This window comes from Rousettus aegyptiacus, unplaced genomic scaffold (assembly GCF_014176215.1).
Source record: "Rousettus aegyptiacus isolate mRouAeg1 unplaced genomic scaffold, mRouAeg1.p scaffold_m13_p_4, whole genome shotgun sequence".
Taxonomy (NCBI): Eukaryota; Metazoa; Chordata; class Mammalia; order Chiroptera; family Pteropodidae; genus Rousettus; species Rousettus aegyptiacus.
This window is the reverse complement of record NW_023416307.1, coordinates 92,755,361-92,782,261: the sequence shown is the minus strand read 5'-3', so window position 1 is coordinate 92,782,261 and position 26,901 is coordinate 92,755,361. Positions and strand designations below refer to the sequence as shown.

The 26,901-nt window shown below is 38.4% G+C and overlaps 2 protein-coding genes across 11 annotated transcripts in view; one reads left to right on the top strand and one right to left on the bottom strand.

Moving 5' to 3' along the window:
• The window catches only part of PLS1 (plastin 1), a 105,803-nt gene extending 90,890 nt beyond the window's left edge, over window positions 1–14,913 (bottom strand). Inside the window, exon 1 of one of the 7 annotated variants that reach the window (XM_016126498.2) lies at window positions 14,891–14,913. The gene's annotated coding sequence lies outside the window, so the exon portion shown is untranslated. The other 6 variants (XM_036219724.1, XM_016126501.2, XM_016126489.2 and 3 more) reach the window with 6 other exon arrangements.
• Window positions 14,914–15,305: 392 nt separating this feature from the next.
• The window catches only part of ATR (ATR serine/threonine kinase), a 135,873-nt gene continuing 124,277 nt past the window's right edge, over window positions 15,306–26,901 (top strand). For 3 of the 4 annotated variants that reach the window (XM_016126480.2, XM_016126481.2, XM_036219715.1), the window contains exon 1: window positions 15,306–15,499. In XM_016126480.2, coding sequence (XP_015981966.2) covers window positions 15,441–15,499 — 59 coding nt within the window. In that variant the 5' untranslated portion in view covers window positions 15,306–15,440. The remainder of the gene's footprint in view (window positions 15,500–26,901) is intronic. The other variant, XM_016126479.2, reaches the window with a different exon arrangement.

Below are 26,901 nucleotides of genomic sequence, written 5' to 3'. Positions count from 1 at the left end.
AAGCACACATTTATCAAACCTCAAAATTCTAGTTTGTATTGATTATTATCTATAAAAGTACACAGTGAGTATATATAATTGAGGACAAAAAAAAAAGTAACCATAAATGATGGCATTTTAGACAAAATGAAATGAGACAAAAAGTCTGCTTGTGCCTTTGATCATTCACTGTAAATGAGTCAGTTCTGAACCTGCTTCGCTTATATTTCAACAATTTAATCTAGATTTTGATCACCAACTATGGGAACAACATGTGAATGCAGTTGGTACTTTCTATCTAAGGCATTTAAATTGCTTGATCAACATCAGTTTTAGGTCACAGATTGTCACGCATCACTTTGGAATTACAATTGTGATCCATCGGCATAGGTTTACTCATTTATTCATAGAGGACAGAGGGCACCACATGGGAATTTATTGTTGGAGAAAAGGTTTAGACAAGTAGACTTTGGCCCAAGGTGTAATTAACATGACCAATCCTTCTACGCACATTTGCCAATGTTTTAAACTCAAATTCAATCCAAATTCTATTTTGACAGCACTGATAAACTCTCTTGTTTCTTGGTTCTCCAACAGATTGAGGAGGCTTTTGTCATTTTTTATTAAAAAATTGTTATTCCCTGGGACAGTGCCTTTAAACAATTTATTGAGTTTCTCAGTAATAAAGTAAACCTAGTTTCCTCTAACATTTTGAGTTTCTATTGTCAACCATTCTCCAGAACCTTTTGCTTTTTATTACGAAGAAGGACTCCCACAAAACTGTTTCCACCTACTAAGACATTCATCCACCTTACTACCAGAAAAGACAGTTTCTCATGTTTTCTTGAGAAGGTGTCATGTCTATGTGCAGTGAATTATCACTCACATATTCTTATAGTTTTATAGCTCTGGATTGCTCAATGGAGTAAATCATAAAAATGTAGTTTATTGTAGTCGAAAGTCCCCTTCACAACTAGACTTTATCAACAAACTATCTGTAACTCTACTAGAAAATAAAATACTTCCTGATGAAACAAATGTTTTAAATAAAAGAAAAACTCTCCTAATTACTCTAACTCTCGCTCTTTATGTGCCCAACAGTATTACTAAAAAACAATGTTTTTACAGAAGCCATTTCATGTTTCTTACCAAAAAAGGCAAATAGGAACTTTCAGACTTGGAAGCATTAAAAAGAAATATGATGACCAAAGTTAACAGAGCCTCACATCTGGAGTGATTTATATGTTAGCAAAATTTCCAGCAATCAAATTGTATAACTATTTTATAACTAATAAAGTTGTATGCGGCACAAAAGCCTCTTTCTCTTTCTCCCTGATTTTCATCGTCAACCAGAATGAAATGTTGATTCAGATCTTTCTTCAGGGTAAGAGCTGGGTGATGTGATAAGTTCTTGGATGTTGAGATAAATCAATGAGTAGAGACCAGAAACAGGTGGCCTTTCCATTCATATGCAAGCACAGGTGCTGAGAATGCACTGAACCAGCTCAGGAGAAGATTAAGCAGAAACAGGAAATGGAAAGAAGGCTCAGACAGCACAGGATTCCATTTTGAAACTCCCCTAAGAGAGTAATGGGGGTGCAGATTTTCTCACAGCCAACTCCACTGGTCAAATTTAGGGCCTGCCAGTCTTGCCTCTAAATTACCTGTCTCTGACCTGGGGCCTTCCTTGTTGTATCTATACACACCTCCAATTGCAACAAGTACAAACTGTCTTCAGAACTTCCTGATCTCTAGGATTCTAGGAGAATGTGCTCAGGTCTGGATTCTCCCTGGGTGTTTTAACCACAGGTCAAAGGTCTGAGATCAGGGTAAGGGTCAAGACCTACAGATATTCCAGGGCTTTCAACAGTGGATCCTGCCACCCCAGGGGAAAAATTTCCTTACAAACCTGGCCACCCTAGTGTCCTTAGGTTCATACCTGGGTTTCTCATTGCCACCCCCAACTCCAGAGGCATCTTCTGGATCACTACCAACTCACCTCCATCACCCCAGTTTCTCCTGAAAGAGGGTGGGAGCGGAAAAGATAGCTTTATGGTGCACCCTGAGAAAGAGCTGCCGTCTCTGCCTCCAAGAATGCTCCAAGAGTAAAAAAGAGGTAAAGACTAAGTGGAATAATTTAAAAAATAAAAAGTTGAAAGATTTACCACTCCTTTTTTCCCCCCTCTGATTAAAATCTTACTCATAGAATATTGGGAGTTTCACCAGCTAAAATCTATGAACATTCTCAATGGGTGCAGCCTAAGAATCTGTTGGGGTTACTACAGATAAAGTTTTGCATTTTGTTAAGATACTTGAAACTCTCAGTGCCTGAAGTCAGGCAAGCTTGAGATCAAAGCTCAGTTCAACCACTTGTTAACCATGTGACCTCAGAAATGTGATTTTATCTAAGTTTCAGTTTTCTTATCTGTTAAAATGGGAATAATTGCACCAATCTCACAGGACAGTTTATAAATATTAAATGACACATTGCTTGTAAAGTAGTTAGTCCATGGAAAACTGTCTATAATACAAGTTACTAATATTACTAATACTATTTTGAGAAAGTTACATAATATAGTCATTTTGTACAGAATTGTGGTATATAACTCTAGATTTTAATATTTCAGCATTTTTTTGTGAGATTAATTTCAACTTACTGCCTAATTTTGCATTTGGCTGTCCAATCAATTTTGAATAACGTCATAATAAAAAAATGTAACCCCACTATACCTTTCCAACTCTTCCTTTTCCCCCAGGAAGCTGTGTATCTCTCCTCAATTGTTCTCTCCTCCTAATTTTATAAGAACAAGCATCACTGCCAGTTGAAGACAGTGGTCAACTTGCCTCTGACTGTCAATGGAAAAGATGTGCCATCCAACAGCTCCCTCAATGCTATGCTCAGCTCAATGGAAAGGTTGTTTTGATTTGCAAAACAGCTATTTGCAACATCTGTTCCAAGTAAACAAATATGCCAAACCACCCCTGAATTGGAATTTGGGGTTCTGAAGCACTCCCTACTGTCTTGTTTTTCTGGGTAGTCTGATCACAATTCTCTCTCTCTCTCTCTCTCAACCTTATCCCTTACCTTCCTGGGTCACAAACACCACAGCCATTATTCACCACCTCCTGGTAGTGTAGAATGTCTCTCCCAAATACACTCTCAGTCCAAGGACTTTGGGCCTACCTGTTTATGTCTTTTGCCCCTCACAAGCTAAGCTACTGTATCCTTTTCAGACTCTTCTTCATCTCCCTGTATGGAGATTGCCAAAACCCCAGCCTCACTTCTTCTCACTCTGTATACTCAACCCTGAATTGCCCATTCATCTCTTCATCTCTTCCAAAGACACAGACTTCTACATAGACCACCAGGTTCCCCCCTTTAGATTGGTTTCTAAGGGCTTTAGATCCACAGAACATCTCCAACTGGAGTGTCCTGCTGCCAACTCAAGTTTATCTTGGAACCAACAACCTTGAAAAGTAAGGTTTACTGAAATCAGCTTGGAGCTAGTAGTTAGGAAACTTGAGTAGAGGCTCCAGCAACACCACTAACTAGCTTAGTTAAGCATATCTCAGTTGTTCCTCTAGATAATGTGGGGATGGTCTGGATAAAGTGATACCTTACATCTCTAAAATCCTAAAGTCCCACCTTACCCATGTCAAAAAACACTATTTATTTATGCAATAACTATGGAGTGTCTAAAATTGCAAAGCTACCATGCCTGACATTGAGAGGGATTAAAGAGCATTCCCCAAAGAGCTTATCATTTAGCATGGAAAGTAAAAAAGTCATATCAATAACTCTAAGAAACAGAAAGAGATAATGTCATAACTGAAGGTACTTATAAGATAAAAAGAACATTACAAGTCCATTACCAACACGCCAAGACTGGAAGTAATTTTCAACATGCTTAACCTGCATCTAGTCCTTCACCAAGTGCTTTTTCTTTTAAACCATTTCTTAAATCTGTGCTCTCCACTCTTCATTTTAGAATGGCAATGCTTAAATCCAGCCCTTGGGCAACACTCCCCTATTATGGTTTTAGCCTTGTCTCCAGCACTCCTCTGAGGCATGATCTCTCATCAAAATATGAGAATCACCCCAGCGGGCTGGTTTGACTTAACAATTGTCTTGCTATAGCTCTAAGGTAGGCTCCCTCATATTATATAACATCCACATCAAACCCCTTTACAAAACTCTGTGCTTTTTACTTCCTCTCACAAACAGTAGCTAAGAATATACTTTATGCTTTGTGCTAGGTGGAATGTCTAAGTCATAGACATTAAGCTCTAAGAGCTTCCACGCTGGTCAGGAAGTTGGGACATGTGCTAAAATACAACAATTTGGGATACTAAAGATGAGGGTGATACTAGCAGCACGACAACAGTAATAAACGCTAGAGGATTCATAAGAGGAAGAACGACTTTCTGGCCACAGTAATCAAGGAAAGCTCCTGTAAAGAGGTCACGCCTGAGCTACTCCTTGCAGCATGGGCAGGACTTGAACAGGGAGGGAGGCAAGCAGGTATTCTGGCTGGGGGCCCAACGTGACCTAGACAAGGAAGGAAGGCAGTTTCAAGATTAACAAATTGTTAGGTGGTACTCGAGCGGGAGGATAATTTTTGAAAGTACTAGCAAGTTTAGTAGCAGGAATAACTAATCAGCTTAAGCCAGACTACGCAGTATAAAGATGTAGAAAAGAAAATGAAAGTTTAATAATCTAACCAAATTGTGAGGAGAGTATCAATAGGGGGATGGTAAAAAGAACCCTGAAAATCAGAAAACTAGGGTCCCCGACCCTCTTTTGCCAAGGAGGGTCTCCAGTGGCCTCAGCAAGTCATTTAACCTCATTAGTCTCAGTTTTCTCATTTGTAAACTGAAGCAACTGACCTGGGTGACCTGGAAGGTCTCTTCTACAGTCTTAAACTGTATATAATTTCTGCCATTAAAACATTCATCATGAGGGGTGGAGGGAAAGACAGGTATCTGTATTCTCTTTTCATATAGCTTACGCTTTCCTGAACTAAAACTTTTTTCCTCCTAAATTTATTGTTTCTATGTATATGACTCCCACACCATAAGTTTAACATTTTACCTAAAAATTATTCGGGGTGTGTGTGCACCTTGAGGGCTACAATTTTGTTTATGCCTCACAGGTTATCCAAGAAATTTGCACAGCACAGCCCCAGCCTCTTCGGATTGTAACCAATACCCCAGCCTCAGGGTAAACTATCTCTGTATGAGACATGAAATGTGACAGGATAAATAAGGGGAGAAAAGTGAGAACTCTGTTTCTCATCTAGAAAGATCGCTTCCTTTTATTAGCACCAAATGAGTCCTGAAATAATAGTAATGCAGAAAAAGAAGGAGGAATCTTAAATTTTAGAAAGTCTCTACTTAAAAATGCAGCTGAAATGCAGAAAGTTTTTGGCACTGAAATTTGCTGAAAGTTTACTTTTTTAATGCCGCATCCAGAGGCCAACTGATTCAGGAAAGGCACCAAAACCATAAACCACGGATGCGATTTCACTCCAGCCCTATTGATCCTATGCACCAAAAGACCAAAGGCAAGCTAGTCACAGAATGTAAGTGAAACAGGCTGGATCAGAAAGCCTCTGTAGCTGCCACCCAAAGTTTAAAAGAGAGGAAGGAAAAGAAAAGTTAACAGAATACCTAACTTCATACAAGGAATCAGAATGCAGTTCTCAGGCTTACGGTGAAAGCAGTATACACGATTTGACACCTGTCCGCACTATAGGCTGCCGGGAACTGGCAGGAGCGGGTCGAGAGCCTGGTGGGCGCCGCACTTCACAGCAGGAGTCGGGAACCGCCTAGCGAGCGAGGAAATAGCGAAGACGCCCCACCAGGTGCTGTACGCCAGCGACAAAGTGAACCTTTGTCTTCTGCCTATCGGTCCAGCCCTCCTCTGCGACCCCACTGCCGCGCCCCGGTCTCTGCCGCTGCTGTCCTGCTGGTGCCCGCAGGTCCCCTTTGCAGCTACCTCGCGGCGCCCGCCTATCTGCTGCACTTGCGCCACCACGCATGCCCGGCCGGTACCCGGGCCAGCAGGCTCTGAATCCACTTGCCGGGTTTTGGCCCGGCTCCCAGGAGAAGGGCCCGAGTCCGAGAGCCTGGGTTCTGGCAGAGGGTGGAAGAAGAGTTGCAGGTGCTGGGGGAGGGGTGGGGAAGAGTTGGATGGGCGCTGTGGTTACGTTAGCCCTACAGTAGAGTTACTCAGGACTTACGCTCCTCCCAGCCTAAAAGATGACCGACCACCTCCACCCATGGAATGATCTTAGCACCTTGGTGCTCATACTTGACCGTGCGTCAGAATCACCTGGAGGGCTTTTTAAAACACAGATCCCGCATCTAGAGTTTCAGGTTCAGATAATTTGAATTTCTAACATGTTCTAAGGGGAAACTGTTGCTAACTAGCCCCAGTACTATGCTTTGCAAACCTCATGGTGGAGGAAAAAGAGGAAAGTTTTCTCTCCCGTTCCCCTGTTTGAGATTTCACAAAAATTTTCCTCTTAATTTCAAAGCCACATCAGCTTTGAAAACAAGTAACTACAGCTCACATTCAAACAAAGATGGGACATTTCCTCCAGCATGTGAGTCAAGCAAATGGAATGCAGCCCCAAGCGTTCTCACATTGTTTGCATAGCATCCTCAATGCTTGTGGTCACTGAGGCTGTCCTGAACACAGGAGCTACCCCTATTTTGCTGCCCCTTTAACTTTAAATCCTGTGTGCTCCCTCGGTGCCTACCACAGTACTGGGTACAAAATAGGCACCCAAGAAATCTTGAGATGGTATCACTATGACTGGAGAGATGGAAAAGAAAGATGGAGAAGACATTATTTTAGGCGCCCAAAGGAATTGATAAGCAATTAAATATGGAAGTCGGTGGGCTAAAGTTAGGGAAGATAAAGGTTTCTCTCTGCCTTCCACCTAGGGAAATTATTTGGACTTAGTATCCTTATCTGAGCCCAGATATACAGGAGTTGAGTATGTAAGTTCTCACAAAATATTTCTTATAAAGGGAAACACATATCTGCCATACAAACCAGCTATTCCATTTGTGGACAAAAAAAAGGGGGTCTGTACTGAAATGAACAAGTCCAGTGACAGAAAGTAACCTCATAGAGTGATCTGATTACGAATTCCTAACTGGGCAGGTCATGCTGGGTAGTCATGTCCCAGGCACACACTTTTTTAGCAAAAGGTTTATCTTCCCCTTAAGCAAGCCCTGTCTAGTTGTTCTTAAGTATCTACGTTAACACACTTTTGAAATGTCAGAGTAATTCTCTCTTTTCAAGACTCCTTAGAGGAATGAACATAATCAAGGGAGCACATCCTTTGCTTTCTCCCACCTTCATGTAATCTTCCTTACATTCCTCCTTAACTCCAAATGCATAAAAGAAACTGGAAAACTGTCAATCTCTGAAGCATTTGAGATCTTGCTTCCCAGCAATTATCCTCAGTTGGCTCAAATGAACTCTTATAAAAATTTTCAACAGGTTTGGACATTTTTACATCGACACACTCCTAGGTATTACCCAAGAGGAATTAAAATATGTTCACTCAAAGCCTTGAACACAAATGTTTATAACAGCTTTTCTTTTTTCACAATAGCCCTGAATCAAAAGGAATCCAATATCCACTAACAGGTTTATGGATAAACAAATTCTGGTTATCAAAAGAATATACTCTACTTCTAATAACCATGTATTCCAGTTTTTCCAAAATAGTCCCAATTTTAAATATTTCTTTATTGCATGAATTTATATCCAATCATATGTTCCAACTGTTGATTGAAAAAAATAAAATCAACTTAAATTAAAATAGGGATACTTTCCTGGCTCTTTTACAGCTTACACAAATTATTAGTAATATAATATTAATAAATATTAATAACATCACTAAGAGTTTTTGAGCTTTTACTATATACTAATAACTGTTCTTAGCATTTTAGAATGTTTTCTCATTGAATATCCATGACAGCCTTATTAAGCTATCCTCATTTTACAGGTTAAAAAAAAGGTGAGATAGAAAATATTAATTATGTGTTCTCATAATACAACTGAAGACTAAAAACTAAATTGAAAACTGTATTTTATATGAACACAATCTTTGCTGATTTTACACTTCCCAAGAAATAACCCTTTTAGATTATTAATTTATTTTCCCAGGCTCATTGATACTGGGAAGGGAACCATAAAGAGCAGAACTCCAGTGGTCACCACTATTATCATCTTCACCATCATCTCTAATGTCTATGCCATATCCCCTGTGTACCAGCTGCTGTGCCAAGAACTTTATGTTCTTTATCCTATTTAATTCTCACAAGGACAAAAGTAGAGATTCAGAAAAATTAAGTAACAGAGAGTGAAAATGAATGATGGAGCCAGGATTCCAACCCCAAATTTGTGTTATCACAAGTAGCCCCTACAAACTTATAATATATCCCATACTCTTAACAAATAAACAAAAAGCATTCTGGGTTATAAAATGAGTCTCTGTAAATATGGTTAGTGATAGTTCCCCAGAGCTTTATGATTTCTAAAATGCTTATACCACAACACCCAACTGCTACCCAACCCTGCCCCTAATCCTAATTGGTTGCTACTCATGGCACCAATTTTACCTCCCATTTCAGGAAAAGCAGGTAAATTTTGAATGGCGCCGGGCTGTATGATGGGAATATATTTACTTCATTTGTCCATTTTTCTGGAATAGAGAAAAAAAATTGGTGAAAAAGGCTAAGATTCAGTTCAACTCTGGCTTTCTTTTCTTTCCCCCCCTTTTTTTCCCCATCATTTGGAGGAGAAAAGAATAATTTGAGAAATAAGAAGACAGAAAATAATACAAAAAATCTCTCTCTCTCTCTCTCTCTCTCTCTCTCTCTCTCTCTCACACACACACACACACACACACACACACACACACATTCATACACACTATTTAATAGAGATTGGATCAAAATAGCTAACCAAGCACATGCACCTATATCCTATCTACCACATAAAATCTAATGAAATGATAGAGAAGATACGTTTTAAAAGTGAAAAATATCCTAGGAATTAAGAAAAACTGCCATCAACAAACCATAAATGTTGAGAAAAGACAAAATTCAGACAGAATTACATCTTAGAAAAACAAAATGCAAGGAGAGTTAAGCTCAAATCATACAGAGGAAGTGGCTAAGGCAAAGAAAGGAGCATTGGGGGAAGGGTGTACAAGTTTACAGTTAACAGATCAAGAAGTGGGGAAGAAGGCACTGGTCAGAGTAATTGAGGAGAGCGGTTTAGAGTAGCCAGGCTAGTTAACTTTCTCCCCTCCTACTGGTTCTAAATTGTGGCCCAGGTAGCTACGAGAACACCTTAGCTTTGAAACTGTCTGTGAGGATCTGTGCTTTATCTCAGTTTGTTTTGTGCATTGTTAGCAAGACTGTCCTAAGTTGTCAGAAAAGCATAAAACTGGATGTAATTCAGCATATTTGGTATGATTTGCTAAATTATTTTTGGGATCTGAGAATGCTCAAAATCTTTTCCATATAAGTTAATAGTATTTACTTTTTTGCCTTATGCCATTTCGACTCATGAAAGTTTTCATAGGAAGCTTCTACTTTTGGATAGCAAGAGAAACCTGTATTTATGAAAACGATGGTATATCAAAATAATAGGGAAATTAAAAACTAGTCAGTAACAGATACCATGGATTGTCCAATTCTCTTCTTGGATGCCTTGCTGGAAAGCCAAAAACTACATTTCCTAGATTCATTTACAGCCAGGATTCCAGATATAATTTAGTTTCCACCAAGTCATTTAAGACTTGGTTGAAAATTGAATTGCATGAGAAAAGAGGCAAAATATGATCTTCATTTGTCCATTTCCTGATCCTTTCAGAGTTAGCAACTGCCTTCACAAGTGATTTGGGGAGTTCGTGGATGCTCATGATAAAGTCTGTGTCTCCCAAAGATTCTGTATATTTTTGATATCTCTTAACAAACCTCTTACTCTTAAACTAACAAAAAGGATTTCAACCCTCACAAATGCACCATCAACCTGGGAAACAAATTGTCTTACTCAAAAATGATCAGTAAATAAATGAGAAAATGAATACTAGGGAACCGAAGGACAAAAATCTCAGTAAAAAGTACAGAAGAACACTTTTAATCTTGGGGTTAACCTTCCTAAGCAACGCTCAAAACCCAGAAGCTAAAATAAAAAAGATGGACAGATTTGATATAATAAAAATTAACATTTCTATAGGACAAGAGCCAAGTGACAGACTAATAAAAAATATTCTAGAATATAAATCAGAAAAAGGTTAACATCAACAGTATATTAAAATGACCTTATAAATCAATAAAAAGACATAATCAAATGAAAACTGATAAAGTACCGAATAGGCAATTTACAAAAAAGAAAGCAAAATTATTACTAGATATACGAAAAGATGCTTGAACTTACTGGTGAGTAGAGAAATGCACACACTTCTAATGTGTAGTCAAGGTTAAAAACCACTACTCTAAAATTAACTGAAAGAGTGGTTGGTTCATAGACAAGTAACATCAGCACCACCTAGGAGCTTGTTAAAAAGGCAAATGATTGAGTTCCCTTTCAGATCCATTAAATAAAAATCTCTGGGGCTCAGGAATGAGTTTTAATAAGCCCTCCAGGTGATTTTGATGCATGCTCAAGTTTGAGAACTCAGAAACTTCCTTCCTTGACCTTTACGTTACAGAGTTACTGGGAGGATAACAGCAGATGAAACATATTTTGAGGAAAGCAAAAATAATGATTGCAAATGCAAATAATTATTACCGTTTGAATAGATTTTATATAATCATTGGATCCTACTCAGTATCTTAGCAATATAAATGACAATAATTCATTACTGAGATGGAAATCTCCTGGACACATGGGATTATGTGCTTATTTCTGATTTGTCTCCAAATAGAGTGGATGGAGTCTTACTTCTATAACATGGCCTTAGTAGATGTGAAACTGCCACATGACTAGGAAGACAAATAGCTTTACTTTTAGTTTCTTAAGTATTATAAGTTCCCCTATGAGAACTAAATTTTTTTTGAAATGATTCTTTGCAGTGTTTCTGCTAAATGAGGCAAGTGCATTTATGCAGTTCGGCCAAACAGGATAATTTATTCTGCTTAATAAATTTCAGAATGTTATCCTGTAGTTATGTTTGTTTATTATGAGGCTTTATCCAGTGAAAACCAACAGAAATGTGCCCCTTTTAACCCATTAATTTGTCTGACAATATTCAATACATAGTCAAGTTATTGAAGCAGGGGAATGGAATAATCATATTTGTGTTTTGAAAAGGTCTGCTGTATAGAACAATTCCAAACAACATCAGCATCGCCTAGGAGCAAACTTTCGAAAATGCAAACTGTTAATTAATAAAATACCTTTTAGAATTATTACAAATTAAATTATTAAAAACTATCTAAGTGCAAATTATTGAGCGTGTGTGTACCAAAAGAGTTGTATATTGAACTCCATTCAGGTGTGAAAAGGAACTGGTAAAATTGTATTTTTTATCTCATTTTTTTAAAGATTTCTATTTTAGTGTATACTTTATGATATTGATTATACAGTAAAATCTTGACATAATACCGCGAAAGGAATAAAACAATCCAATACATTATGATGGAACTTGCAGTTGGGTCACCAAGAATTCGGGCATCTGAGAACCAGGTGATCTTAGTCTCGTTTGAGTTTGTGGTGCCCTCTGGTGGTCATTCCAACACTAGTTTAATCATCAATGAGATCAATTCTATGTATTTGCTGTATGAAACTTCCAGGAGGACATTGATTGGTGCCCTTTTGTCGACTTGATCTGGGACACTGGGCTTAGGAGATACCAAGGTCCCAAGCACACAGGGACCTACCTCTGCTTCTCTGCTTCCTGCCTCTCTCTCTGCCCCTCTACCATACTTCACCCCTCCCCCTCCCCCCCCCAAAAAAAAGATAAGGAGGTGAGAGGAAAACAGGAACCAATCAACAGGTGTATTATGTCAAAATTTACATTATCTGTATATTAGAAGAGTACAAATATGTGTGGTAAGTAAATAAAGATGCGCATATTAAGGTGCATATTTTTAAAATCTCAATATTGTTGAATGATCAAAAAAGTTGGGAGACTCCCAGTGTAGGGAATGAATTGAAGGGAAAACAAGCTTAAAGGAAGAAAGGCAAGATAGAACACTGTTGAAGTTATTTGGACAAGAGACAGTGAGGGTCTGAAAATAGAATGATAATAGGATTTGGAGGGAAGTGGATAGGTTTGATATTACGGAGGTAGAATTGAGTCCTTACCTTTAGAGATACAAACTGATGTATTTACAGATAAATTGATATGATGTCTGGGATTTTCTTTAAAATAATCCAATAGGGAGAGGGGAAATGGGAAGGGTGGTTATAGATGAAACAAAGACTGGCCATATGCTGATAACTGTTGAAGTTGAGTGTTGGGCATTAAAGGGTTCTTTATTCTATTCTCTCTACTTTTGTATATATTTGAACCTTTCCATAACACAAAGTTAAACAAAAATAAAATGCCTGGGAATAATTTTTTCAAGGGAAAAAATTAAGAAGGAAGGCAGACATATGAAACATAAAGCTCAGAGAGAGATCACAGCAGAAGCAAAGAATTTGGGAGTGATCAGGTAAAAAGTTAACTGAAGCCTTAATAATGAAAAAGCCACCCAGGAATAGAAAAGAGAAAGGAAGTTAATTTAGAATACTGAAGTAAACCAACAATTAACGGGATGGCAAAGGAAGTGTTGCTAATAAGAAAGTGAGTCGTGTAGGCCAAAGAAATAAAGTGCTCCAAGGACCCATTAGTCCGTATTGTCAAATGCTGCTGAGAGGTCAAGAAAGGAAGGGCTGATGAACGTCTTTTTGGATTTAGCCATATGAAAATCATTGGTGACTTTGGTGAGAGGTATTTAAGAGGGGTTGGGCAGGACAGAGTATACTGTATGTAGGTTTAGGACTGAGTGGTAGACAAGGAAATAGACTCAGCAGTATGAAAAACTCAAAAAGTTTGGTGAAGGAGAGAAATATATGGGTATCTGGAGGAAGGATTTCTGCTTGGATGACATTGACTACTTATTTATTGATATACTGCTAAAGAAGTTTTATTTCTTTAAATGATCTACTACCTTCCATTTATTGTCCTGCAATCTCCTGCCAGATTTAAATGTAGTTTTTACTGTTGCTCTTTATATAAAATCTTCTAGTGCCTCTCCATTGCTTACTGTGGTTTGTGCAAGCTTCTCAGACTACTTTTAATGATCCCTAATACCAGCCAAACTGGACTTCATCTCTCCTTCGGTATGTTTTCTGTTCATACTATGGCCTGTAGTTAGCATATATTCCTCTTCTTCAATCTTTGCCTCTTCAGATATTGCTATCTTTCACATCCTGTCTCAGATGTGCTGCCACAATCTCCTTGAGCTCCTTCCTGATTCACCTTCTCTCTATTGGAGTAGATATGAACTCTCCCTCCTCTATTTTTTTCATATTTTTATATCTCTTATGGCATTCCTCAGATTTGCTTTTTTTTTTTTTTTTAATTTTCTGGGTTATTATATCCTTTCTACATCTACAAATTGTACAAACTTGAAACTGTCTTTTTCTTCCTCATCTTTGTGTCACAGAAGTACCTAACATAATATCTTTCACAAAAATAACTTTTGAATTAAATTGGATTCCCAAGCTCTATTGTTTCTGATGTTTGGGGGCTTATATTGCCTTTTAGAATTACAGTGCTATTCAACTATTGTCTTCTATGTAACATTATAATATTTATAAAATTCTTCATATGATCCAAAAATAATACCCAACATTTGTTACTTTTTAGTTGATAAACTTTTTTTTTTTCATATGAGTAATCTAATTTAAGCTTAAAAAAGCATACCTTTTAAAAAATATATTTTGGGATATCTTAACCACACAGATATAACCAGTAATATGACACCCACACAAATATGACAAATTTGTCATGATTAGTTCAGGTCCTATTAGAAAAAAACTCTCACAGATATGCTGAAGCCTCAAAAGAACTTGTGCAGGTCCTCTAACTCCTAACCCCATGTTCTTTCCACTATATCATTCAATCGTTTAACAAATATTTACTGAACAGCAACTATTTTGCAGACATTGTGTTAGGTCCTGAGTATCAAAGCAGTTAATAAATCAGACAAGATCTTGCTCTCAAGGAGCCTATGCTTTTAAGGAGGGTATGGAGGAGACAGTCAATAAAATCGAATGCAACGTATTACTTGGTTCTAAGTGTTATGAAGAAAAATAAAGCAGAATGGAGAGGAAAAGAGAGTGTAAATGTGCTAGTCTATATGAGGCTCTCTGGTGACATTTCAGCAAATATCTGAAGAGGGGCGATCAGAGACCGATGTTCACTGCAAAGGGTATAGCAAATGCAAAATCCCCGAGGCAGAAGCATATATGCTTGTCGTTCCATCACTTTGATTTTTTTTAGATAATGTATCAACAACAAATTATCCTCAAGTGCCAAAGAACAAATGTAAGCACACTGCATGGCTTTACCTGATTAAACACAGAATTTTGACATGTTAAGTCTTTTACGATGGCCATCTATCGAATAAGCAAATTGGGTAGAGCTAGAAAATGTCTACAAGCCAGAATCAATTGACTTACTTTAAAAATTAAATCACAGGTAGTAGACACCTGTAACGTGGACACCCATCCTGCTAATTCGATGAGACACATACCAATACAATTCAACCCCATTTTTAAATAGTAAAGGTTGGGAGAATACTGAAGGGAAACATGAGTGACTTCAAGATGAAAAAAAAAAAAACAAAAAAACTGCTAAAACAGAAAGGACAGGGATGAGCCCACCTTTTGCACCGTATTTCTCATAAAGGATGCCAAGAGAGTGGTAGGAAAATGAGGAAATCCGATGGCCTTACGCAGTGCAAGACCTGGGATCTAGCCTTTACTTGCTAAACTGTTTCAGTTTTCACGTTTGCCATACGAGGAAGTCTGGCCTGGTGCCCTCCAAGCCCCTTTCCTCCTTCGACTGGGGGTGGGGGTGGGGGCGACGTTGCTTTGCTGAGCCTTCTAGGCTGAGAGTAACAGAACGAGGCCGCCAGATCCCAAAACTCTCCGTGGACCTCGGCCGCCCGGCATCCCGGGCGCAGAGGCAGCCAGAGTAAACTTGACCAAAGCGCTCCCGCGCCTGTTTACTCCGCCCTCTCGCGGCCTCGCGACCTCCCCCAGCCCGGTGCGGAAGAGGAGGAGGGCCTGGCGAACGGGACTCGCGCGGCTTCCGGGGGAGTTTTGGGCTCCGCGAGGCCCCGTCGGGCGCTGCGCCTACCCGCCCAGAGGCCGCTGTGGAGACGCCGGGAGCCCGCCGCGGCGACGTGGATGAGCGCCGCGCATCCTCAGCATGGGCGAGCACGGCCTGGAGCTGGCGTCTATGATCCCCGCCCTGCGGGAGCTGGGCAGGTAGGGCCAGTCCCGGCCGCCTCGGGTCGCAAGTCCTCCGCCGCCCGGCCTGGCAGGCGGCTCACGTGCGCTCCCTCCGCGCGGGCCGTGTTCCGCCTCGGATCCCCTCAGTCCCGGCCGCGGCTCTTGAAGAGGTGCTCCGCGGCCGACCATCGTCTCTCCCTCCTCGGAGAGGCCGCCAGAGGCGTCGCCCACAGACCTGCTCCCTAGAAGGGAGGTGTCTGCGGGCGCCAGTCTACCGCCGCGGTGCCCGGGAACTCGCACCCACGCGGGCGATTCCCCTCGGCAGCGGGACGGAAGGGTCCCTTCTGATCACTTTCTGGTCGCTTTCCTACACGCATTTGCTTCTCGAAATCCTCTTGCCGTGGCTGAGGGACTTGACCTATGGATTTCCTTTAGTTTATATTTATGATTACTCTATGATTTGACCTAAACTCATGGAAGAAACATCACTAGTTCTGATTTTGTGTAAGGAATGGTGATTGCTAGAAAAGGCAGTTAGTCTCTTTTTTTGAAGTGAAACAGTAAGCCATTCTGAAGATGGGACCCCTTTCGTGTCATCCAGTCCCCGATTTGTTGTTTTAATCAGAAATCCCAGGGATCTGCCACAACGTCCACAAAATATAAATATGCTCAGAATGTTGCCAAAACTTGAAGATAATCTAATATTGTTTCATTTGGAAAAGCTTGTTTTCTGAAAACCCAAGAGTGAAAAATCATGTAGACCAGTATCCCATCCGAAGAGAGGGGAGAGAGATTGATTAATAACTGTCATCCCCCTTCAACACCCAGGTAGCCTTCCGGAAACCAAGTCTAAAGACTTAGAAAGCAGGGTTTGGAGGTCTTTTTTTTTTTTAAATTGTAACCTACTGTGAACTAGAAATATGTGGGCTTGTACCACTACTGTAGTTGAACTATCGGAATAATTGCTTCCCAGTCCCTTAAACCATTTGAAAATTTAGCACTCAGAGTCAAAACTGACATTAAGCGCATAGGATATTTAATTCCCTTTCTGCGGTGCTATTGTGTTCATCTCCCCTGGCTGGCCATACAAGGACGTTCTGCCTCCCTCCATAACAAATAGAATAAATGAAACAACTGTACTTCTTTTAACTGAATAATCCTATTTTTTGTGTGTATTTTTTCACTTTGCATGAACGTTGCACGCATACTTTGTATTAACATTTTATAAAGTAACATCTGCCTTTCTAAAAGATGAATAAAAGTGCTCATTTTAGGAAGTCGATGTACATATTTCATCTTTCAGGCTCCATATATTTTCCTCACCTTGCTTTAATGTAGATTTAGCTTACTAATACTTATTAATACTTCTTCCCTCTTCTCTCTTCTTCTGAAACTTGGTACTAAAAATAATAGCATCAGCTTTATTTATAATCTCATTAACAGAGCTTAGTTACCTTTCATTAATTTGTAGCCATTCTAAGAGAATGAATAGAATAACTGACCCACAGAGAATTGTCCAATAATAGTTTTTAATTGTCCTGACTTTTTCATTGCAACTGCTTCATTCAAGCTTATTCAACCTCACAGTATCTTTATGATATAGAATATGGCAAATGTTACCACTTTTAAGAAAATGAGTCACAGAAGTTGAAAAACCAAAGGCAAAGAAATAGCACAAGAGCTGTTTCAGGTGGAGCTATCAAGGCCTTTCCTCCCAAGTTTGTTTTTCTTTGTGGCAGTTGATTTCTGAAAAAAGTGAGATTAACAGTTCTAATATGCAAGCTTCTCTTCCTATATCTTTCAGAGATAAATTTTTTTCCACTTTTTTTGCTGTTAGCTCTCTCTTCACTGAATAATCTTTCTGGGTGATCTCATCTGTTTTCCTGCTTTCAACCGCTATCTGCTATTTGATGACTCCAGATTCGTTTAATTAAACCATATCTATCTCCATTAGAATTATATGTACAACTCTATACCGGCAGTTTTACCCACGTGTCCTATATGCAGTTATGACTTAACATATCCAATACAGATTCTTTGCATATCTCAAGTTCCCCCAAGCTTTTTTTCTTTTTTCTTTTCTTTTTTTAAATTTCTCTAATTCAGTAAGGTAGGGGTGTTTTAGTAAGTGATACCATGTTCACTCATTTTTCAAACTAGAAATCTAGAATCATTCTTGACTGCCTATGTACTTTTGGGCTACATCCTTGGTTCTCTTTTCATCTTCATTCTTCCTAAGTTACTTTCTCTAGACCCATGGCTTTATATATCATCTATATGCTGATAATTCCCAAACTTATATCTCTAACCCAGAAATGTAAAGTAGGTTGCTGACTCAACATCTATACTCAGAAATGAAAACAAACCAAGGCAGACTTCTTGATTTACTCTCCTTTTAACCTGTTCCCCAGGTCATTGTAAGTATACCAACCAGAAGCCTGGGGGTTATCCTTGATTCTTTTTCTTATCCCTTAATAATTCACCAGCAAATCCTCTCAATACTTATTTTAAATTACACTACTTACCATCTTCATTGCTACCACCATAATTTCTTATTTGGGCTATCACAGCTATTATGGGACTATTAACAACTTCTCTATTTTCTTTTTTACCCATGGATTTCTGACTCAGCAACCAAAGTGATTTTTATAACTGTAAATCGTATTGTAGATTATATAACATTACTTCCCTACTCAAAACCTTCCTTTGGCCTTCCAGCCCACTTAGAATAAAATCCAAACTCCTTACCAAGGCCTCTAAGTTCCTATGTAATCTGGCCTCTGCCTGCCTCTGACCTAATGGCCTTGTATCCCTCCCTTGCTTGCTATACTCCAATAATACAGGCTCTTGTTTTAATGTACACTAAGGTCATTCCTGTCTTCAGTCCTTTGTACTTGCTGTTTCTTCTGTCTGAACACTGGTTGGTTCCATTCACATGTCATTTTGGAGGGCCCTTCTCTGAACCTTCTGTTTAAAATTACTTTTAATCATAAGATATTTTCAGATAGTGACAGTTCTTATGAAATATTTAATTAGACAGAGGGAGATAAAAGTCTGGGGAGCAATAATATTAGCCACTAGAGGAGATTTGGAGGGTAAGAAGCCAGTTGTGAAGCTGGGAGGAGAAATACCTGAGATGGAATAGGAAGTACCAAGGCCCCTTTGTGGAAGTGAGTCTACTTTTTAAAGAATAGGAAGAAGGCTGGAACATAGGGAGCTAAAGGGGGAATGGTGTTAGTTAAGGGTGGAGGAATAGGCAGGAGCCAGATCTTTTGGAACCTTACAGGCTAGAGGAAGGAGATGGATTTTATTTTAAGTGCAGTGGGAAGCCATGGCAATGTTTTAAACAGGGAAATAGCACAATTGAATTCATGTTTTAAAAACAAGTTTAACTTTCATTCTTGTTATCAGAACCCTTCAGGATCTCATTGCCTTCAGCACAAAATCCAAACTCCTTAATTCATTTTTGACCTTATCTTTCTGCATCAGCTTCATCTACAACTATTGTGTTCCTCTTCTTTAGCCATACAGAGCCTCTTAGAATTTCTAGAGCAGCCTGTGTTCTTGTTCCTGAGCCTTCGTTTTCTCCACTTTGAATTCCCTCCTTTTTTCCCTTATTTAATCTGCCTAGCCCCTTAGTAGGACTCAGCTTTTTGTATCTCCTGCTCCAGAGAGCCTTGACTGATAGGCCCTGCTCAGGGCTGAGTGTTCCTCTTGTGTTCTATCTGGGCTCTATTAATACTTAATTATGCCATGTTAAGATTATTTGCCCTTTAATTTACAAATTCTTTTATGGCAGATGCATGGTATCTTGGTTCTCCTCGTATTTGATGCTTGTCCCAGAGGAGGTGCTCAAGTGTTTGCTAAGTGTGTTGAAGCTTCTGTGATACTTAAATTCCACTCAAATATATTACAGTATACTTTTGAAAAAGTACGTCCTTTTAGCTCAGTTCCAAAACTCAGAAGTTGCAAAATAGAAATGCTCATTCTCCCATGAACTTTATTTTGATAGTAAGTTCATCTAATGAATGATAATCAATTCACCTTTTTTAAAAACTAATTTTTAAAAATTACACAACACATGAATGCATTATTTTTATACAAAATTAAACTTTGTAGGAAACTCTACCTACCACCCATAATCCTCATTCCTCCTGCATGTACCTCTTCATTCACATTCTTTACACTTGGATTATGACAAAATCTGACTTTTTCTAAAACAATTCATGTTACCTTGTAATTTTAGACTTAAAAATTTTTTGTTGTATTTAAAGCTATAATGTCCTATAGCAACTCGCCAAACGTGGCCGTTGAGCATGTCACGTGTGGCTAGTCTAAATTGAGATGTGCTTTAAGAGTAAGATACACACCTGGTTTCAAAGACTTAGTACCCCCACCCCCGAAAAGTATAAAAATCTCAATAATTTTCATATTAATTACATGTTCAAATAATATTTTGGATATATTGTTACCATTAAAATTACCTGTTTTTTATATTCTTTTTTTTGAGGAGGGAGGATATTTTTATTATTTAATCTATTGGGGATGATATTGGTTAATAAGATTACATAAGTTTCAAGTGTATAACATTATAATAAGTCATCTATACACTGTGTTGTGTACTCATCATCCAAAATTTAGTCTCCTTCCGTCACTGCATATTTGACCCCTTTACCCTCTTCAATCTACCCCCACTCCCCTTACCATCTAGTAACCACCATAGTGTCTGTCTATAAGTTTTTGTTTTGATTGTTTTGTTCATTCATTTGTTGCTTTCTGTTTTATATTCCACATATGAGTGAAGTCATATTCTTGTCTTTTTCTATTTGATTTACATTGCACAGGATTATAATCTCAAGATCCATCCATGTTATAGCAAATGGCAGTATTTCATTTTTTTCATATGGCTGATTAGTATTACATTGTATGTATATGTACCACATCTTCTTTATCCATTTAGCTATTTATCCATTGAAGGACATTTGGGTTGTTTCTATGTCTTGGCTACTGTGAATAGTGCTGCAGTGAACGTGAGGGTACATATGTCTTTATGTTTAAATGTTTTCAGATTTTGGGGGAAGATACCTAGAAGAGGGATTGCTGGGTCATATGGTAGCTATATTCTTAATTTTTTTGAGGAACCTCATACTGTTTTCCACAGTGGCTATACCAATTTAAATTCCCACCAGCAGTATGTGAGGGTTCCTTTCATAACCTCTCCAACACTTGTTATTACTTGTCTTGTTGATAGTAGCCATTCTAACAGGTATGAGGTGGTAACTGTGGTTTTGGTTTTCATTTCCCTTATAGCTAATGAAGTTGAACATTTTCATTTATCTGTTGGCCATTTGTGTGTCTAATGGGAAAAGTGTCTGTTCAGGTTCTCTGCCCATTTTTTAATTGGATTGTTTGTTTTTTTTGTTGTTGTTGCATTGTATAAGTTTGTATATTTTGGAGATATTGTTTACAGATATATTCTCCCATTCTGTCTGTTATCTTTTTGTTTTGTTGATGGTTTCTTTTGTTGTGCAGCTTTTCAGTTTGATACAGTCCCATTCATTTGTTTTTGCTTTTACTTCCCTTGCCTTTGGTGTCAAATTCATGAAATCTCTGGGACCAAGGTCCTTAAGTTTTCTTCTATGTATTTAATTGTTTCAGGTCTTATATTTAGGTCTTTGGATCCATTTTGAGTTAATTTTAAGGTATGGTATCAAGTAGGAGTCTAGTTTCATTCTTTTGCATGTGGCTTTCCAATTTTCCCAGAACCATTTATTGAAGAGATTTTCTTTTCTCCATTAAATGTTTTGGCTCCTTAGTTGATCATGTACATGGGGATTTATTTCTGAACTCTCGATTCTGTTCCATTTTGTGTTTGTTTTTCTGCCAATGCCATGTTGTTTTGATTATTGTCACATTGTAGTATAATTTGAAGTTGTTACTGGAGTGCTCAACAGGACAGGAATCCAAAGAGGGTCCCAACCCCGGAGCTTTGGCACCAGGTTCTTGTTTTGTTCCGGAAAGAATTCAAGGACATTACAAACAGCAAGCAGTAAAGCACAGGTTTTATAAAAGCAAAAGTACACACTTAACAGTGCAAGCAGCTGGAGAGTCTGCCTCAAGCTGTCTGAATTACAGGCTTTTGTTTTTTGAGGGGTTGAGGATGTCCCAAGGCTATCTGGCCTGCTTTCTCTTGCTATCTGGAGGGGAGGAGACAGCCAAGGCCGTCTATCTTGTCTCCTGGCCTCGACTTGCTTCTAGTGCTGGAGTCTCCTGCTTGAAATCAAAACAGGGCGATGGCTTATTAAGGAACAAGGGAGAAATTCGAAAGCTGCATCTTGGAGAGCTGAGTAAGGGACTGAGGAAGAATTCCAGAGCCCCATGGAGTAAGGGGTGTCTTCCCCAGGCTAGCTATCCTGCCTCAAAGTCAAGGGAGTGTGATTTCTCTGGCCTTGTTCTTTTTCCTCAGGATTGCTTTGCCAATTCAGAGCCTTTTGTGCTTCCATACAAATCTGATGCTTTTTGTTTCATTTCTTTAAAAAATGCCATTGAGATTTTGATGGGGATTGCATTAAATCTGTATATTGCTTTGGGTAATACGGCCATTTTAACTATGTTGATTCTTCCAATCCATGAACACAGAATACCCTTTCATTTCTTTGTGCCTTCTTCAGTTTCTTTTAATAATGTCTTATAATTTTCAGTGTATTGGTCCTTTACATGTTTTAAGTTTATTCCCAGATATTTTATTCTTTTTGTTGCAATTGCAAAAAATAGTTTTTTTCATTTCTTTTTCTGAAGTTTCATCGCTACTATATAGGAGTACAATGGATTTTTGTACATTGGTTTTGCATCCTGCAACTTTACTGTGTTTATTGTTTCTAATAGTATTTTTGGTGGAGTCTTTAGGGTTTTTTATAAAGAATTATGTCATCTGCAAAAAGTCACAATTTAACTTCTTCATTATCAGTTTGGATGCCATTTTTTTTTTTTTCTCTTGCCCGGTTGCCCTGGCTAGGACGTCCAGTACTATGTTGAATAACAGTGGTGAGAGTGGGCATCCTTGGTGGTTCCTCATCTTAGAAGAAAAACTTTCAGTTCTTCATCATTCAGTATGATATTAGCCAAAGGTTTGTCATGTATGACCTTAATTATATTGGGGTACTTTCCTTCTGTATCAATTCTATTGAGCCTTTCAGTCATAAATGGATGTTGTATGTTGCCATATGCCTTTTCTGCATCTCTTGATATGATCACATGATTTTTGTCCTTTATTTTGTTAATGTGGTGCATCACATTGATCAATTTGCATATGTTAAATCATCCTTGTGTCCCTGGAATGAGCTCTATTGGATTGTGATGGATCATCTTTTTAATGTATTATATTCCACGTGCTAATATTTTGTTTAGGATTTTTGCATCTATATTCATCAAAGCTGTTGGTCTGTAATTTTCTTTTTTTGTGTTGTCTTTGCCAAGTTTTGGTAACAGCGTAACATTGGCCTCATAAAATGAATTAGGAAGTATTGCCTGTTCAATTTTTTTTGGAAGAATTTGAGAAGGATAGGTATTAAATCTTCTTTGAATGTTTGGTAGAAATCACTAGCGAAGCCATCTTGTCCTGGATTTTTACTTTTGGGGAGGTTTTTGATGACATTGTCGATTGGTCTATTTAGATTTTCCAGTTCTTCATGATTTAGTGTAGGAAGGTTACATATTTCTAAGAACTTGTCCATTTCTTCTAGATTTTTGAATTTGGTGGCCGATAGCCTTTCATAGTATTCTTGTATAGCCCTTTGTATTTCTGTGTTATCTATTGTAACTTCTCTTTCATTTCTGATTTTGTTTGAGTCTTTTCTCTTTTTTCCTTAGGACTCTAGCCAAAAGTTTGCCAGTTTTATTCATCTTTAGGAAAAAATCCAGCATTTTGTTGCATTAATTTTCTTCTGTTCTCTTTTTGTTCTCTATTTTGTTCACTTCTGCTCGATTTTCTATTATATCCTTCCTTTTATTGACCTTGGGCTTCGTTCGCTCTTATTTTTCTAATTCTTTAAGGTGAAAGGATATTTATTTGAAATTTTTTTTTGTTTCTTGAGGTAGGCCTGTGATAATACAAACTTCCCTTTAATTACTGCTTTTGCTGTATCCCCAAAGTTTTGGTATCATGCATTATCTTTCTTATTTGTTTCTACGTAACTTTTGATTTTTTAATTCTTCTTTGACCCAGCTATTATTTAGTAGCTGGGTTTTTCTCACTTTGTTTTTGCAATTGATTTCCGACGTTAAAGCACTGTGGTTAGAGAACATGTTTGGTATGGTTTTGATGCTAGAGAGCTGGACTGGGATAGAAGTCCAAGAGATGACTTGACCTGAAGCTCCAGTGACCAGGTTCTTATGCCAGGAGAAAGAATTCAAGGGCAAGACAAACAACAAGCAGCATAACACAATTTATTAAAGCTTTGTTGTCTCCTCCCAGTAGGCAGGGAGCTAAGTTTCCTCATATTTTTTTTCTTATTTGGTGTCTCTGGAACTATCATATTGTCAGGTGCATGATGGGAGCTGTAGTATTTTTGATGCAGATAACATTATAGTGATATTATAATTAGCCAAGGGTCAGGTTTCAACTAAGATGACCTCTCAGCTGGAAATGACAAAGGGAAAATTCCAGAGCCTTATCCTGGAGGGGAGGGGAGGTCCCAAGGCTCTCTACCTTGCCTCAGTTTTAGTCTTCTTAAATTTGTTGAGGCTAGTTTTGTGTCCCAGTATCCGGTCTGTTTTTAAGAATGATCATTGTGTGCTTGAGAAGAATGTATATTCTAGTGTTCTGGGATGAAAACCTCTGTAAATACTGATTTTGTCTATTTTGTCTAATGTCTCATTTTAGGGCTGATACTTCTTTTTTGATTTTCTATTTGGATGATCTATCTATAGCTGTCTATAGGAAATTTAGGTTCCCTAATATAATTGTGTTTTTGTCAGTTTCTCCCTTTAGTTCTGTTAATAGTTGTTTTATATATTTTGGCGCTCTCACGTTGGGTGCCTATATATTGATAAGCGTTAGGTCTTCTTGATGTATTGTCTCCTTTGTCATTATAAAATGTCCATCTTTGTCTCTTCCCTTTTTTATCTTGAAATTTATTTTGTCAGATGTAAGTACAGCTGTTCCCACTTTTCTCAGGATGCCATTCGCTTGGTGTATCATTTTCACCCCTTCGCTGTGAGTCTGTTTGTCCTTGTGACTGTGATATGTCTCCTGTTTTGTTTTTTGATCCAACCCACTACTCTGTGCCTTTTTATTGGTGAGTTCATTCCTTTTACATTTAGGGTGATTATTGATCTATGAGGATTTTCTATAGACATTTTATCTTTTGTGTTCTGATAACTCTGTGTCTCCGTTGTTTCTTTTCCCTTGTGTTGTCTGCTGTTTTAGTTTGGTGATATTCTATGATTTTTTCCCTCTGTTTCCTTTTTATTTACGTTATGTGTTCCAGATTTGTTTTGTGGTTACCATTAGGTTTATGCAAAGGAAAGTTTCATATATACGGTATATGTTCTCATTGCACCTTATCTCTGTCTGTGCAAGTTCAGTCCTTTAACCTCACTCCTTTTATGTTTTTGTTGTCACAGATTATCCCTTTTTATGCTGTGAGTTCATTTCCACATTACAGTAGCTCTTGTCTTTTTTTTTTTTTAAGAAAACATTTTTTTAAATCTATATTAGCTTTTATGTTATATATTTAGGTGTTTGATATCTTGTTCTGACCAAGGATTGAAATTTCCAGCTTCTGTCTGTTAGTCATCTTGCTCACAGTTTTGTATCCTTTCGTTTTTTTGTTTAGGTGGAAGAACACCCTTCAGTATTTCAATATTTCCTATAATGCAATTCTTGTAGTGGTAAATTCCCTCAGCTTCTGTATGTCTGGAAAAGTCTTAATTTTCCTTAGCACCTAAAGGATAACTTTGCTGGATATATTATTTTTGGCTGGTGGTTTCTCTTTTTCAATAATTTGAGTATTTGATTCACTCCTAGCTTATAGGGTTTCTGTTGAAAAATATGGTGATACTCTAATGATGTTTTCTTTATAGGTACTGTTTCTTTTCCCCAGCTGCCTTGAGCATTCTTATTTTGTCCCTGTTTTTTTTTACTCTTTTAATATAGTGTGCCTTGGAGAAAGCCTTTTGGATTGAGATAGTTAGGTGTTCTGTTATAGCTGCTTGTATTCGAGGATCCAGTTCTTCCCAAAAGTTTGGGAAGTTTTCATCGATTATCTGAATAGGTTCTCTGTTCCCTTTTCCTGCTTTTTACCTTCCGGTATACCCATTATTCTTATATTACTCTTTCTAATGAAGTCAGATATTTATTATAGAGGCTTTCCTCCCCCCCCCCCCACCAATTCTTTCTCTTTCCACCTCAGTTATTTCTAGATTTTTATCTTCTATGTCAGTAACTTTTTTCTCCATCTAGTCAGCTCTCTTTCCTAAGCTCGCTATTTCATTCTTCATCTATTTTATTGAGTTCTTCATCTCCAGAATTTGGCTCTTTTTGTAGTTTTAATCTTGTTGAATTGCCTTTCTGAGTTTTCTTATATCCTGTTGAGTTTTTTGAATTTTTCGTCATTTAAATCATATATTTCCATGTGTTTAACTCTATTTTCTGGATATTTTCATTTACTTTCTGAGCTGCCTTATTGCCTTGGTTGTTCATGGTGTTTGATGGGTTATTTCTCTGCCTGGGCATTTGTCAAAATGAAAGCCACTTTTTAAAAGAATGTAGTTGATAAGTAAAGGTCTTTCTTTCGTTTTCCCTTAGGTGTTGCTGAAGTCCAAGTTTTTATTTTCCAAGTATTCCGGGATCTCTGTGGAACAGTGTCCCCTCGGCTGTAGACAGCCCTTCCTATTTCCTAGGTAGTGGGCATCTCCTTTATGACCTGGTTGCCTGGGTCTCATGGTACCACTCCCATCTGTTGGAAGGGGTGAGCAGTGGGTTTCATGTGTGTTTCTGGTGCTGCTGTACTGTAACTAGAAGCTGACTCAGTGCTACTCTTGAGTTGATCCAGTCACTTCTACTAGACTGCACCACGATGCGTGAGGGATAGGTGGGGGATCCGTGGGGGATGGCTGGGTGGGGAGAAAACAAGTTCCCGAGAATCAGGAATCTGTGGTTCTGCTCTTCTTTGTGGGTTTAGCCTCAATGAGTACAGACCACTTAGGCTGGAAGTCTTTTTTAGCTCTTTCCCAATCCGTCAAAAGAGGATTTTGCTGCCCAGTGGGCCACAGGGGTGGAGAGGGCAGATTCCCTATGCTAAATCCTTTGTTTTTGTTGGAGGGCTTTGTAGTGCTGCAATTTTTCGCACCATTTATCTGACCCTGACTTTGGGCCCAACCTCAATGTGTGCCACCTGTGCTGACCCTGATTGGTGTCGCTGCCCCTCTGGTCTGGT